This window comes from Glossina fuscipes, unplaced genomic scaffold (assembly GCF_014805625.2).
Source record: "Glossina fuscipes isolate IAEA_lab_2018 unplaced genomic scaffold, Yale_Gfus_2 3, whole genome shotgun sequence".
Lineage (NCBI taxonomy): Eukaryota > Metazoa > Arthropoda > Insecta > Diptera > Glossinidae > Glossina > Glossina fuscipes.
In genome coordinates this window covers 16,055,991-16,072,113 of record NW_023998417.1, presented here as the reverse complement: position 1 = coordinate 16,072,113, position 16,123 = coordinate 16,055,991, and the positions used below count along the sequence as shown (strand labels likewise).

Below are 16,123 nucleotides of genomic sequence, written 5' to 3'. Positions count from 1 at the left end.
CAAGCAAAGAGTACAGAATTTAGTTTTAATTTTTTTTTGTCGTGTATACGCCTATCAACGCTGACACTGCTGCTGTAGATATCATGCATACATTTATGTACATGTATGCATGGTAGTGGTAGTGGCAAGTTAAAATGTTTTAGTTGCTATAAAACGATGGCTGAATGAGTTTTTATAGGCACGATAGCGAATTTTGTTATATGTATACCTGTAAGTATTGACGTATTTATAAATGTACACTTGCTAAAAACCGTTGCGAACAATCTTTCGCAGTCTTGTATTGCTCTTAACACGCATCAACCGTACATATAGGCACATAAACACACATACATATGTATATCCGTATATACACATACACATAAGAATCAACTAAACACTCTCCCAAGCATAACTCGCATATTCCTCGCATTTCAGTTTCAACGAATGTTTATAATGTGAGCCTGTATGAATGTAGACTTGTTACTAAATGTACTTGTCTTTCGATTTGCTTACGTTTGTAACCAAAAACTATCAACAGCAACAGTAGCAGCAGGTTGCTTGCTAAGACCCTTTGGCAAAAAACAAAAGAGAAGGAATAAAATATAAGAAAATCAAAACTTTAAATAAAAGCCAAAAAAAAAATTTAAAATATTTTAATTAAAAATTCCTAATCGTGTGTGAAGTATTTTTATCTGATTGCTAAAGCCAAAACGAGCCAGCGACTTAGTCATCTTTATAGTATTCACAGAGGTATATACATCCAAAAGCAATTCAATATATTGTACGAAAATGGAAGGCTTGCGTTTTTTACCGGTGTTGTGTGTTGTGATGTACGGTGGTGATGCTATTTCTTTCTTGAAATATACATGCATATGTATGTTGTACGAATAATGTCGTGTTGCTTGTAAAACGCGAAAGCGAATTAATATGAAACTTAAAGATCGCGTTTCCACCACACAACAATTGCAACAACAATAACATTTGTATGTAACATGTCTATACTCACCAAAACGAAAAAAGAGCTGAAGCAGAAAGATTTCGTGTCTTATTCGCGCGGGCTAATGTTGCGGACATCTTCTTGTCCCTCGTTTGCTTTCTTTTTCTCTTTTTACTTTAAAAACTAATACTGGGCGATTATTGACAGCAGCAACCGCTGCAACAGGAAGGATGCGTTCTTTACTAGACTATAATAAATTGCCTTTCTGTGTGTGCTGTTTGTGTCGTTGTCGTTGTCGTTGTTGTCTTGGTCTTGGTTACTCCAAGATACAAATCAGCGTTTACAAATAGATGCTTTTGCCAGTTATATGTGAAATTCCAAAATGAAAATAAGTGTACGGCAAAAAAAGGTGTCGAAATCAGCCATTGGCAAGTGTGAAAATTTAAATTGTAATTGAATTGTTGCTGCAGGATACTTTTTTAAAGAACTTTAAGAACACCAACTTTAAAACTAATGGTTTCACATTGAATTGAAAGATAAGCAGAAGTTAGAGACTGAGAGCGAAATTAATTGATCTAATAAAAAAGAGTTGTTAGGTTAAGTCTGTTCGGCTCTTTAAAACCCTATAAAATAAAAAAATAATATCTTAATATTATTATTATGTATATGTTAAAGCGCTCTTTCTGAAAGAAAAAATTCGCCTCCTCTATATGGACCAACTAACTATAATGAGAATCTTGTTATAATACTTACCAAAACGGATAATTCGCTCTTGTCCGAGTCCCCACATTCCAGGTCGTCTAGATTTTCTTCATCAATTTAGCTATAACACTTTCTTTATGAATCTTTTTTGTCGCTAGATGAACAAGCCACGCAAATTCATTGCAAATTGGCATTGTATCGTAATGCAGTGAAAAATTATTTATAATGCTAATAATGGATACAGTTACATTGATTTTTTCACTATTCTTATTAATTTTAGGCAAACGATGTTCCGAACGTGCCACCTTGTGTTTTGATGGCCAATGCCAGAATGGTGGTACCTGCATGCGCGACACTTCCCGTAAAGTACTTGCCCGGGCAGGACAATGCCGCTGCGCACCTGGTTGGGAAGGTACATATTGCACTGAGTCGATAGATCAATGTCGTGGTCAACCTTGCCATAACGGCGGCACTTGCGAGTCAGGGCCAGGTTGGTTTCGTTGTGTTTGCGCTAAGGGTTTTTCGGGACCGGACTGCCGCATTAACGTCAACGAATGCTCTCCCCAACCTTGCCAAGGTGGCGCCACTTGCATTGACGGTATTGGCGGATTCACTTGTATATGTCCCGCAGGACGTCATGGCTTGCGATGTGAGATATGTAAGTACTTTATACTTCCTTTATTTTCCCTCATGCAATTAAACATCACCACTCAAATAATTCCAGTGCTTTCCGATCCTAAGTCAGCTTGTTTGAATGCCACTTTAACAATCTCACCATATTCACCACTCAATAATAGTCAAGATATATTGACTCAAATTCTAATCGGGCATACCGACGAATATTGCAATGCGTGTTTATGCGAAAACGGCACTTCACGTTGCTCTAATTTATGGTGCGGCTTAGCAAATTGTTTTGAAAGTGAAGGATCTCCAAAATCCCCGGGATCTTGTAAACAACACGAAGTTTGTGTGCCGTCACTAAACGAAAATTGCCTTAAAGGGCCTTGCCTACTAAGAGGAGACTGTAGAGCTTTAGAACCTTCGCATCGTGTGGCACCGCCACGGCTGCCAGCTCAGTCCGATTGTTGGCCAAATCAAGCTACCTTAAAGGACAATTGTGCTCGTTTAACCATTCTATTGGATAGACCACGACTCAATTCCGGAGCTTCGGTAGAAGGTTTATGTTCTGTATTAAGGTTTCTGTTAGCTTCACGACTAATTGCTCTATCAAAAAGCGACAATGAAGGCATGCTAATTGTTATTTGTGATCTGAAAGCTGGCACTAATGATACTATAGAAGTGACAGTGGTAGGTTGGAATACTTTCGAAATAATCAGATTTTTAAGAAATCAAGTTTTTTAAATATTTTTCAGTCTTCTACTAAGCCCAACGATGACCAGTTGCCTGTAGCCGTAAGCCTTTTGGGCGAATTGCTATCGTCGCGTCAATTGACCACGTTACACCCGAAAACCGATTTGAAAAAGGTTAAACTAGCAGCTCTGGTATCTATACTGGAAGTCAAAGTTGAAACTGCTTTGGTATCTGAAGGCAATAGCAATAGTTTACTGATTGGTATACTTTGCGGTATTTTCATTGTGCTGATCGGTTTGGCTATATTTGTTAGCCTCTTCTGGCGCCAGCGCATTGTAATAAATTCTTCGTCAGGCATTAACTTGGCTCCTTCCTTAGATGCGTTGCGTCATGAAGAGGAGAAATCCAATAATTTACAAAACGAAGAAAATTTGAGACGTTACACAAATCCTTTGAAAGCTTCAACCACTTCTTTGGGTCGTGTTAATGGCATGGAATTAAGTTTGAATCCGGCTCCCGAACTGACTACAGTAAGCTCTTTGGCCAACACCTCGGCTTCCAGTTCAGCTATACATCGTTCACAACCTTTATATCCAGCTTGCGAATCCAATTTTGATCGTGAATTGGAAGTTAGCGGTGTTGTAACTAGCAAAGCTAAAGAATTTCAGTCTAAACGAAGCTCGCAAATACTTCTACATAAAACACAAAATACGGACATGAAGAAGAACACAGTCGGGTCCATAGATAGTCCGCGCAAAGACTTTGGTAAACGTTCGATCAATTGCAAATCAATGCCTCCACAAATCGGAGCGGGGAGGGGGGGAGGCTCAACAACGACTATTACAACATCTACAACAACCATCACACCAACTACGGCAGCAACCTATGATGACTCCGAGGTATTAACAGTTTTAGTGTAGTATTTGAGGCATGTTGTTGTTGTTGGGATATATTATTAGAAATATAGTTTGTTTTTATCGCTCGCTCAAGCGTTAGTGCCTAATGAGAAATTTTTAGAACTTTGATAATAATGTGATTAGTGAAAGTAAAAGTGCATTTGAAAAAACAGAGTGATTTATAAATGGAGTTCATTTCCAATGAGGAAGTAGTAAAAGGATTGCAAAAGGCATAATGCATTCAATGCTACAGAGGTTGAAAGTAGATGAGTAGACGAGTTCACCAAAAGATTCTGATTATAACTTCAAAAAGCTATCTATTAACGAAAATTAAATAAACAATTGGTCGGCAACCCTAATTGAACTCTTGTAACAGATAGTTAGATATTTGCAATGATCTCAAACAATTTGCCAGATTTTTTAGAGACATATGAAAACGGACAATAAAAATTGTAAAGCAAAAGTAGAAATTAAAATCTAAACCTGAAATTTCTATCGAAAATACGAATTTTTAACATATTCCTCGCAGTGTAAGTGCATTTATAAGAACCGCCGTTCGTAGAATTATTCCCTAAACATCAAAAGCTATTTCGATATTCATTTATTTAACCGGTTGCTAAGAATTATGAATAACGCACGTTCACAAAACGAGCTGTATTTTCAAACAAAAGACACAAATTATTTACTTAAATAAAAAATATAATATTTACAAACGTCGTTAAGAAATTTGTAATTTTTTTCAGAAAGAAGTTTAGATAGTATTTATAAGTTTTAGTATCTTTAACAATAATTCTTTGAAAAAATTATGTAGAAAATAAAATTATTTAGACATTTAACGAAAATTGAAAAAAAAAAAATTAAATCCTACACAGTGTGATATTAAAAATATATAAATAATTTGTTTATTTTGCTCTTCTACAAGTAATTAATTTTAAGCATAAAGGTAGAAATAGTTTTTCTATTTTTTAGAATTAAAATGACATGTAAGTAAAGTAAGTAAATTTACTAGATTTGTATATATCGTGTAAAAAGCTTAATTATGTAACTTAATTTAATTATTATATACAATTCGATATGTTTACATGTTTTTTCTTTTCATTTCATTTGTAAGTAGTTTATGAATTAAAATTCGCGTGTAATTAATTATGTAAATGTTTTTAGAGTTTCTTTAGTATGGGTTCTTAAAAGAACATCGATGTGCTAATATTTAAGTGGCAATTTTTTTAACTTTTTACGATTAGTTATATTAGTTCTTTATTTATTTCATTAAATAAAATACGCGTTTTTGTACGAAGACAGTTGCTATAGATAATTGGAAAAGATCATAAAGTCAACTACGAAAAGAATGACTCTCTCATTTAACGATATTGGCAAAAGACAGAGATTAGAATTAGACAAAAATTCTAACCCAATCCTTCTGCAGACTTGAAAATATGTAAAATAAATTCTAAGCAAGCAAAATTTAAGCGTTTAAAGCAGATTTCAGGACAAAGGCAGGACAAAGATATAGTCATGAGAGCAAAGTAGCTAAATAGCAAAAACTAAACTAAACATGTGCGCAAAATGCAACAAAGAAAGCAGTCTATTTCGCTTGTTAGCTGAGCCATACAGCCCCTGGGACTAATGCTTCCAAAAAGATATTCACATTCTTCTTGCGATGTCTTTACATCATCCGGTAGTTCCACTTAATTCATCCTAGATATACAACATCCTAGATATACGACATAATTTGTGCCTTAGATTTAAAACAAAAAATTTTATTAATTAGTTATAATCTATCAGCCACAAAAACATTGGATTTTTAAAGATTTAAAGTAGTGCGGCAACCCTACAGGAAACCGTCAGCTTATTTCTACAGCTTTCAGCTTTACAGCGTTTTATAACACTGGACAGCCTAAATTTTATAGCGACGTATGAAAATATGCAACGCAGAATAAACAACATCTGATGTCAAAGTGAATATTAACAAGAGAGAAGCGAAACTTATATTAAAAAATCTTAAAGGTTGAAATATAGTTAATTTTTTTAATGTACAGTGTGATATATTCAATGGAAATGTTGCAGTCGATAAGAAAATACTCGATAAACTTCTATATACATTATAAACTCGTTACGAGGATTTCATTACGTGATAAGTTTTTGTTTAATGCTAAGAAGTTGGTTGACATATATATGGCAGTAAGATTTTATTAGGATTTTTTAATATCACCCAAGTGGGGATTGTAATCACTTCTCACAGTACCCAAAATATCTTTCTTTTATTCCGCGTTCCTTTGCCCACTTAAGGTTTATGAAAAACATCTTAGTACATACATAAACGTCAACATGTATGATGCCACATCAGACATTACGAACGATTGAGAAAAATTATTCCTGGAAAGATAGCGTATGGGGAATAATATCATAAGAATTTTATATACGGTTGATATATTGCTACTCTCGATCCACAAAACACGTCAAAGCTCATTGAATCGTTTTTCTTCCAAACGGTCGTTCGACCTTTTCTGCAATATGTTTTTATTACAGTTCTACTATCAGAGCAACTCTGGCCGTTGCGCTGCCGTTATTGTCAAATTGTAAAAAAAATGAAATATAAAATAACATGTTGATTGGTAGGCGTTGAAGCCTAGACGTTTCGTTAAGAGATAACATACGGAGACGCGCGAATGGTTGTGACATGGAGCAAAGTGTAGATTTACTATATTCGCAACTGAAGAAAAATATATATGTATATTTGAAATTATAATTATGTATGGGCTGCATTTTTTGTGTTTGATTCCATTTTTTGCCTTTAGCTGCTTTAACATTGTCTGTTTTATTACAGCTGTCATAAATTCATCAAAGAAACCATCTCACTCCTTGCCGGGAACGCGTTTCTGACGCAAACCAACAGAGGGTATTCAAAGAGATCATAACTGTTTGTAACATATTTTCAAAGAGAGTACAAAAAATGCTGCAGTTGGTAAGAAAATCCTTGATAAGCTTATATATGCAATACGAACTCGTGACGTGCATTTCAATGTTTGAGCCATGGGAGAAAAAATTAATAAGTAAGGAAAACTACATTTCCTTATTTCCAAATAAATTATTTATTATACTAAATTTTTACAGACAGCATTGTAGTTGTGATATTAAGTTTGGTAATATTCTCCAGTTTTGTATATTTGCCTTCATATATTCAAACGTTTTTCCATTTCCTTTCACCGCTACCGAGTAATAATTCGCCCAATTACGCTACTATACTGACCGAAAAGATAAGTATAAATTAGATTAGACTTTAAATATATTACATTTTTAAGACTTTTCTGTAACGAAATGCTCCTGAATCAGATGAAAATAAAGCGTTATAACGGAATAAAACATATGATCGCGCTAGATGTAATGAATTTATTAGATGTTTATTCCAATTTGGTCATTAATTTTTCTTCGTTTTTGCCTTCCTTTATTGCTACTGCATATACATAATGTTAATTTCATTAAATAAGGCACAATATAATATAATGTTTTTAATGTAAAGCGACTGATAGCGAATTAATTAAATGTAGACATCTCTCTTCTATGGAAGTACACAATTTTACAGACTCAGGCGTTTATTTCATGTACTCCTTTAAGCTATCAAAACAGATGTAAGGAAAATTCTTTAAAATGCTCCATGAAAAATTTTGGTATTAAAAAGTTCTTGTAAACTAATGTAGATTAATTAGGAAAATTGGTTCACCTGAATATTACATTGTATGGAGCATCAAATGTCAAAAAAAAAATAAATAAATAAATATATATTTTAAACTATATTGGTAGTAATCCAAGGCATAAACGTAATGACATTTGTGTAGAGACCTGGAAGTAATTTTGTTAAATCGCAGGCGACGCCACCAAATGAGACGATTCCATATTGTATAAATCTTTTCTTTAAATCTTGATAAGGAGCCAACTGAAAAAGGGGACCGCCACTGTCACCTATTAATTATAAATAACTTTATTATTTTTGACTTATTTAAAGACTTAACGATGTTGTTTGCACCTTTGCACGTGTCGCGACCAGTTTCTAAATCGCCGGCGCAGATATGTTTTAAATTAACCTCTAATCGAAATTGATTTGCACAATAAGAAAGTTTGGAAATCTTCAAAAAGGCTTTCAATAGAACATTAGACTGAGAGCCTGAAAATCATTTAGAATAAGAATTTACTTTTCCTAAAAATTAGATTTAACGCCGTATTTACCGGTTTCGGTTGTACCCCATCCAGCCACTAAAAATCTATCATTATAGTCAACATTTAGTGCATTTGGCGTCATGGGTAGGCAAATTGGATTTATCTCTTCTATAATTCACAAAGGTTTAATGTATTTGCAAATAATATGCATTCCAAACTAATAATTTGAACTTTTCAAGTATTTTAGACTTACTCCTAAACTGAACAGGTCGGTCTAATTGGAGAAGTGCTATATCATTAATTCTCTTTCTAAAATTATATTTTGGGTGAACAATAATTTTCTTTATTCCGAAATCTTCTGGCGGAGGAGCGCATTTCGTTTTTATACCCGGTTGGCAATCAATTTCTTTAGTAATATCGTGTTCCCCCAATCGTACTCCTATACTAAATATTGAGAATAAAGTAAAAGGAGACGAAATGTAATATTGAAAAAAGTAAAAAGAACAAAAGCTTACACTGGATCCGTGGACGCCAAAACGCAATGAGCGGCTGTCAAAATGTGATTATTAGTAATTAGAGTTCCACCACATTTAAATTTTTCACCGTCATATTTTAATAACGCCATCCAAGGATATTCGTTAAGTTTCGTTTCGTTACCACCTGCCAAAAAATTGCTACCAGCATAGCCACATCTAATATTGCTAAGTATTTTTAAACCTATTTTTTTAGAAAAAAAGTTTGGTTTGGTTTTTAATTCAGATCCATACGTACTGCACAAGAATTACCTTGCGCGTTTAGTTGGGAAATATAATCGAGACTATAATTAAGGTCATCAACATCCCTGCTGCTTTTCGATAGGCTGGTTGGTTTAGTACTAACCACTACTTGTTCCACTTTACAGCATAATCTCACCTGATAAATAAACGAAATAACGAAGATTAACAAGAAATCATGTTTTAAAAATACGAAGCTGAATTCCTGGAAAAATGGACTCAAAGCACAATGCAAAGAGTTTTAATTTTTAAACAAATGCTAATAAATAGCTAAGCTCACTAAGAAGTTTGATAAATTCACAATACCAGTCCTTCCTTAAAATAACTAAATTTTAAAATCTTTGCGAGTGCATATATATATATATATTATATATTGCATATGTGTTGTTGTTCTTTATATAACTTGGATAAGTTCCGTTATTCGAAAGGATCAATAGAAGTTTTCTATTTTGCGTAAAAGAAATTAAAGAGTTGTACTCAACGGAATATCGCCGTTGATACCTTTTTGCGCGGTCTGCTGCGATTAAACAAGCAAGTCGCAAGTCAAAAAAAATCTTCTATTGACCACAAACGTTTTTGAACTATTAGTGTGTTATAGGAATGTAGGAATATACTCCGGCTACACTTACCGGTTCATTACCAGTTGAGCACTTCGATCGTATTAGATAGTCCAATAAATATTGAGGAATATTATCTGCGTATTTTGCGTATAAATCATTAACAAATTGGCATTCTTTATATGATACACAACGGCCGTTTTCGTTACTCGGCGTTACACAGGTTTGCTCTAAATTATGGGAAAATTGAACAATTAAGTTTTAACTTAATGATTATGTATTCTGCTGCGTTATAAATTTCTTTAAATTAAATTTTTCGAAGTACACGTGAAGTACACATTAAGCGAATTTGATATCGCCAAGTTTGAATCGTTTCCGTGCAAATTCACTTTTTAAAGGAATACATTCAACAATCATTACTTACGAGCGTCGATCAAAAGAAAAATTGAGCTTAAAAATAAAAAACTTTTAAATAGTATTTGGCTTAAAAACATCGTTCGCGCTTATAAATGTGTGCGTGCGTCTTTTTCTTAATAGTACAATTTAAAAATTAATAAAGAAAAGTCAATAACTGCCGGTGGGTCACCATATAAGTGATTGTGGTTGCGCGAGCTTCTCCCAACTGTTTATATACGAGAGAAAATTTACTAATTTTTTGCACTGATGTTAACAACAGTGCTCGGTTTTAATTGCCTTTAGACTGGCTTTTCAACGATTTGCAAATTTTGTAATTATAACAATTCGTCGACACAAGTTGAACACTTGCAGAATCGTTTCATCAGTGAAATTTGTTTACGTTACTCATAGAATTTCAAGTAATATCGTTAATATTCTAATTAATTAAAATTAAGCAATATAATACTTTTCCATAAATTATAAAATAAAAAAATATTAGAAGGTGAAGAGTTGGAGGAAGCGGGAGAGAACAACTACTGCAACAAGAATCGCTTCCGTCTTCACCTTAGCAAACCAGATACGCATAAGAAACACCAAGTAAGTAAAATTTAACTTACTTCTCCTATACAGAATTATAGTATTATTATTGCGTTAATAAAATAAAATTTGTGCGGAATGCAATAAACCATATTCCTCGAAGTCCTGCGGACGGGTAATGGCACAAAAGGAAAATGAAAACATAAACTGAGGATAAGAAGGCTTCCTTTTAAAGCAATTTATCGAAAAGGGGTAGGAATAATGATTTAGACAATTTTAAAGCTTTTTATGCACATACTACCAATATGAATTGAGAAAGTAATTTTTTCAAGCATTAAAGTTAAAGTGTCTCAAATTCGTTTCAAACCACTATGCCTAAAGTCCAAGTCATGTAGATTGTTAGATACTTTCAGATTTTCTTTCGAAACATTTATTACATTAAACCGGTTTTCATGTATACTTTATTGCAGCTCATAACGAAATATCTTTCGTAAAAATATGAAAAAATTCTAAGGAAATTCTTCTGAAAAATATTTCCGATTAATTGATAACGAGTCTTCGCAACCGATTTTATTTAGGCAGTTGCTTGAAGCTTATGAATCACAGAAATTCAAAAAAGCGGAGAAGTTATTTTCGCTTTAGACTTTTGCAGTCATGTATATACACGCAATATGTTGCCTGTTCTTCTTTTTGTTTTTATCAATAAAAACGCAATTTTTCCAAGAAAACGGATATTTCATTCAAAACACTGCACTGGAGTTGGAAGTTATCTACACATACGCGATTTTTGTATATTGTCACAAAAATTTGGAGCTGAATCTGAATGGACAATAAGGCAGCGATTCGTAGTAGCACTATCTTTCGGGTTAAGCAAAAAAACCCATCCCCTTCTTTTGTTTGGTTTTCTTTGGCACAAATATTGATCTTTCCAAACTTTAAAAAGCTACACTTCGTACGCGTTAACAATATAAATGATGCTGTTGCGTAAAGCTTGAAGATAGTAACTCTATCTAGAGAAGTTGGCCAAATAATAATCGTCTCTTTGTCAAATTAACGTCTTGTATTTGGCTTCACAATTTCAACTGCGTTTTCAAATTAAGAAGACTTGGGTAAAATCAAATCAGCCCCTTTTAGAATTATGCGTCGAACAACTTTGCAATTATTTCGTGGGTTTGGGTCAGTTTATATCGGATTTCTGATCAATCATTATTTTGGTACTCATAATTTGTGAACGGCCGTTCTAATACAAAAAAATACAATTAATTTTCTAGGAGTTGTATTCATTAAAATTTTGTGACAATTTTATTTGTTTTACATTAAGACGAAGTTTGCAAAAATTTCCTGCGAATAATCCGTCTTCATACATAAATACGGAGACCTAGACGAATTCCTTTAAAATTAGCCGAAGCAAAAGCTGATTTCGATCGTTCGCCACAAAATCTACTTACAAAAGTCGATAATAATAAGAAAATAAAGCAATCAATTGTAGCGAAAATTTTAATTTATTCCGTTACTTCTTTGAAAATCATTTGTTTTTAACATTTGTTTATAAACAGTTTAGGTTTGCATACCAATTTACAACAAGAAAGAAAAAAAAAAAGTATATTAATTTAAGCTTAAATAATGATAAGAAAGCGGCTGACAACCTAAGTTCCTGACTTATACATTACAGACACTTATTAGATTTTTATGATCTAGGCCGTGCATGATATTTAAATTTCATATAAGTAAATTAAATAAATGAAATTTGAAAAGTTTGTTCATAAAAGTCATGGCAAAGCTTTCGTAGGTGTTTTAGGCGCGTCTTCCTACAATTTTTCAAAAATCTTTGAACGTTGAAGGTGGTTTTATTTAAATATAACATAAGGATATCTGTTTGGTTATTTGGTTGACTCCGCGACTTAACTGTAGGGTTTGAGTAAATAATAAACAATATGTTCAGTAATTGCTAAACAATATGTTCAGTAATCCAAGGCATATATGTCACGATATTAGTAAAAATGCTAGGCAAAAGATAACGGAAATCACAGGCCGTCCCTCCCGCTGCTACTATGCCATATTGTATGAATTTCTTAAACCGTTTATATGCATTCAACTGAAATAAAGGACCTCCACTGTCACCCTTGCAAGTGTCGTGACCATTCTCTATATCACCGGCGCATAATTGCTTTTCACTCAGCACGATTTTAAAAGCATTGCCGCAAACCGAATGATTATATCGCTGCACGAAAGCTTTGAGCAATAAACTCGATTGCGAACCTATTAAATAGATAATTACTTCATTTGCGGTAAATATTTGCAGTAACAAAGATACCCGCTTCAGTCGCTCCCCAACCAGCCACAAAGATTTTCTCATTAATGTTTACTTCCATGGAACGTTGTGTCGCCGGTAAGCAGATCGGTTTAATGTGTGCTAGAACATTTTTTTTTGATTAATTTCAAAAAATGGATTTAATAATTTTGTGCGCATACCTTTAAACTCCACTTTTCTATCGAGTTTCACAAGAGCCACGTCATTGCTGGTAGATCGGACGGTATATTTCGGGTGGATTATAATACGTTCCACACCGAAATTTTCCACCGGTGGCGCACAAAATTCTTTCGTGCCCCTTTGCTCACAATCAACATCGTTGGACAGATCATGTTCTCCTAAGCGAACACCAATACTTAGAAGAAGATATTTTCTATCATTTTATGTAACAAATGTTTTAGTCTGACATAACTTACATTGGATCGGGTGTTTTTGCGCAATGAGCAGCTGTAAGGACATAAAAATTGGTTATCAACGAACCTCCGCATTTAAATTCATTGCTCGGGCTGTCATAGCGTAACAATGCCATCCAGGGAAATTCATTCAAATTCGTCTCTTCACCCCCTAGTACGCGATTGCTATTGGAATCACCGCAGGTCAGGTTATTAAGAATGTTTAAACCTTTCCGTACAATAAGAAAACACAAGAAAAAGGAAAAATAAATCGAAATAAACTTTTTCAATGGAATGGGTGGGCTATTAATCAAGAACTATCTACCGCACCTTCCGTGTTCAATTGCGAAACAAAATCACGATTATAGTCAGTGTCTTCTACGAATTTACCCACTGTTTTCAGTAAAGCTGGTTCAACCAAAGCAGCAACTTGTTCAACTTCTTCAGGTTTACAGCATATACGTATCTGTAGTCCATGTGCGTACATTTACATTTTGGCTTTTGTTAAACATTTATGTAGTGGCGATTAAGTACGAACTTACCGGTTCTGTATCCTTTGAGCACTTTGAACGAGTTATATAACTAATGTGATGGCTCGGAATTCGATCTTGATATTTTTCGAACAAATCAGTAATGAATTTACACTGATTGAAAGGGACACATACACCCTGCTCGTAGCTCGGTAATTGACAAGATTCTTCTATAATTACACATCAACTAAGTAACAAGCACGTGATGTGCATTGGGAGTTCTACATACCTGCTTTAGTAATTTCAAACTTTAAGTGTAAATAACAAATTAAAAGTGTACATAAAATATTTTTTTCTAATTCCATGGTTTGTTTGCTTTTAAATAATTTAAATAGGAAATCTCAAGCAACAAATGCCGCGGTAACGATACGCTTTACAAGTCTGGACTATCACTGCGGAAAGATTATGAAAATTGTATTTTATAAAAATAATATAATGTTTTCAGTTTACCGTACATATATACTTGTTTTATCTACGGAAGCCATGAATTATTTAAATATTTTTGCAATTAAAAACTTGCCATTCAATAGAATTCTAAATATGTTCATTAAGTAACTCATTTTTCTGTAAAGTAATTTTCTTGCACTCACTAACCTGTTACTGACGATTGAAATAAACCGCCTTCGGGCAAAATGTCGATGATCTAAGATAAATGTAGCTCTTTTTACTATTTAGAAATCAGCTGGAGATGTATGTACGAAAGGAATGATAAAGCTAACATGTCCATAATTTGCTCTGCGGGTTACAGAAAAATCCCATAACATGATCATGTGTCATCCTAAACTCAAAAAATGGAAAGTTTTTTTTTGCATAAAACGTAAGGTGTGACGTTATCCTAATTTAAAATAAGCACAAGAATCGTACAGCTGGACAAAGCCCGACTGTTAGCTACCCTACACCACCTCATTTAATTAACAGCAAACGTTATACATTATTTGTATGTAAATGTATAATTTTAATGAAAGTCCTCAAAGGTTTTGCCATTTTCCAGTTGCTTTCGTTATAACAAACAACAAATTAGGCTTTATCATCCTAGAAGGGTTTGCTTTCATAAGAGTTCTATATACTGTGCGGTCGAAAAAATAGATCTTTGTGATCTAAATTCTCTATGATTGATTTACTAAGAATAAATTTTTATCATAAATTCATTAAAACGTTTACTTGGGTTCCAAAAAGTAGGTTTTCATAGTCCAAATTGGCTAAAATTAATTTTTATGTCAAATTATTGCTATGAACAAATTTTCATCAAAAAATATTGAAAATTAGGCGACTTCGCTATATAATTGTTCGATTTTTGTAGGGCGGTCATATGACAAGAGGGCCAAACAATTTCCCCGTCCGATCCAAAGCTTTCACGCCAATTAAGAGTGCCGAAATATTACTAAGCGATTTTTGTTAAGAAAGTCTAACAATGACATTATTTTTTCTTATAACGACTTATCAAATATGCGACTTCTAGGTTGAACAGCAGAGGGGCGAGCGGAGGGATAAGTATAATAAAAGGCTGGCTATCTAAAGTCCTTCTTGGTATCATGTGCGTCCGCAGAAAGGGGTAAAATTATCCTAAATTAAAACTGTATAAACGATAACATCGTCGTAAATTAAAACAAAAAGCTTTTGTTTCTTCCCAAAAACTATCGTCTTAAATCGAAAAAATTAAATTTTCGTTATTTGCCAAAAATGTAAATGTTAATATCGTCCTATATTGAAAAAAAACAAAAATTTCTCGGTTTTCCTTAATCGGAAGGGGTGACATCGTTCTAACTCTAAAAAATTCCTAAAGAGAAAAAATTTTTGTTTTTGCTCAGAATAGGGCGATTATTTGCAAGCTTTCTTTCGGTTACCAGTTCATTAGATCGAGAAATTTAGAAATTTGGACTACAAGCTCTCACACTCGCGCTTCGCAATTTTTGCAACTTTTAACTGTCAACACGCAGATAGACGGACCAATTAGTTTACATCTTCCGCTCTATACATTAAAGCAAGTACAAATTTTAATGTTAATAAATTTAATTTATTTAAACAATAATTCCTAAACTATCTATTATTGTTTTTAAATTTTTTTAAAAACCTTCTTTTGCAACAAATATTTTTTTGTGAAATAATTGCATAACAATACCATTTCCTACCTTGATCCCGTATTGATCTCGGCAAAATGATGTGACATCAAATTTATGCTTTACTTTTTTTTCTTAATGTTTATTCCCCAAAGTTAAGTACAGATATCGCGACGTTGTCAATTACATGATGTTGAAGAAAATGCACTCACCAACAATTTCTGATATGACATCATAAAAACCGACGTAGCACCTACCGCGGCCGACACTGCACCGATGCCGATGCTTGTATTGTAAGTCAGTTTAGTCTATTTAATTTTTTTTGTCCCCGATGAGTGGCTAAGCGCGAGCTGCCACCGCCGTGGCTGAGACGAAGGAGTGGGCATATGATGGCACTGTAGGTTACAGACGGTTACAGACTGACTTACGGAGGACAGACGGACGGTAGACAACCGACGGGACCTATTCATCTTTTTCTTTGTCAGGAAAATATAAATGCTCTGCAGACGAATTACAAAACAACCAAATAACAAAAAAAGCTGTTTAATTATTATTTTTTTATTATTTTATTATAATATCTTTTTATATGACAT

General features: G+C 33.7%; 3 protein-coding genes across 4 annotated transcripts in view; 2 read left to right on the top strand and 1 right to left on the bottom strand.

Moving 5' to 3' along the window:
* LOC119635022 (protein serrate) overlaps nucleotides 1-4,499 on the top strand; it is a 74,311-nt gene extending 69,812 nt beyond the window's left edge. The window contains exons 14-16 of the mRNA XM_038029530.1: nucleotides 1,899-2,276; nucleotides 2,343-2,926; nucleotides 2,992-4,499. Coding sequence (XP_037885458.1) covers nucleotides 1,899-2,276; nucleotides 2,343-2,926; nucleotides 2,992-3,849 — 1,820 coding nt within the window. The 3' untranslated portion in view covers nucleotides 3,850-4,499. The remainder of the gene's footprint in view (nucleotides 1-1,898; nucleotides 2,277-2,342; nucleotides 2,927-2,991) is intronic.
* A 1,280-nt stretch (nucleotides 4,500-5,779) lies between these two features.
* LOC119634782 (serine palmitoyltransferase small subunit A-like) lies at nucleotides 5,780-7,120 on the top strand. Of its 2 annotated transcripts, none has more exons than XM_038029150.1 (3): nucleotides 5,780-5,829; nucleotides 6,650-6,875; nucleotides 6,937-7,120. In XM_038029150.1, exons 2-3 carry the CDS (start codon nucleotides 6,776-6,778, stop codon nucleotides 7,092-7,094), a joined length of 258 nt encoding a protein of 85 aa, XP_037885078.1. In that variant the 5' UTR covers nucleotides 5,780-5,829; nucleotides 6,650-6,775; the 3' UTR covers nucleotides 7,095-7,120. The 2 variants fall into 2 exon arrangements, with proteins under 2 accessions (XP_037885078.1, XP_037885079.1); XM_038029151.1 differs by lacking the exon at nucleotides 5,780-5,829 and adding an exon at nucleotides 5,962-6,575.
* Nucleotides 7,121-7,204: 84 nt separating this feature from the next.
* On the bottom strand, nucleotides 7,205-14,346 carry LOC119634606. Its single transcript, XM_038028855.1, has 15 exons — nucleotides 13,703-14,346; nucleotides 13,486-13,643; nucleotides 13,274-13,409; nucleotides 12,968-13,172; nucleotides 12,713-12,924; nucleotides 12,555-12,653; nucleotides 12,190-12,499; nucleotides 9,732-9,772; nucleotides 9,380-9,537; nucleotides 8,763-8,889; nucleotides 8,493-8,694; nucleotides 8,231-8,421; nucleotides 8,047-8,145; nucleotides 7,847-7,984; nucleotides 7,205-7,782 (listed from the first exon to the last, which is right to left on the bottom strand). Exons 1-15 carry the CDS (start codon nucleotides 13,776-13,778, stop codon nucleotides 7,607-7,609), a joined length of 2,328 nt encoding a protein of 775 aa, XP_037884783.1. The 5' UTR covers nucleotides 13,779-14,346; the 3' UTR covers nucleotides 7,205-7,606.
* Nucleotides 14,347-16,123: the final 1,777 nt, after the last annotated feature.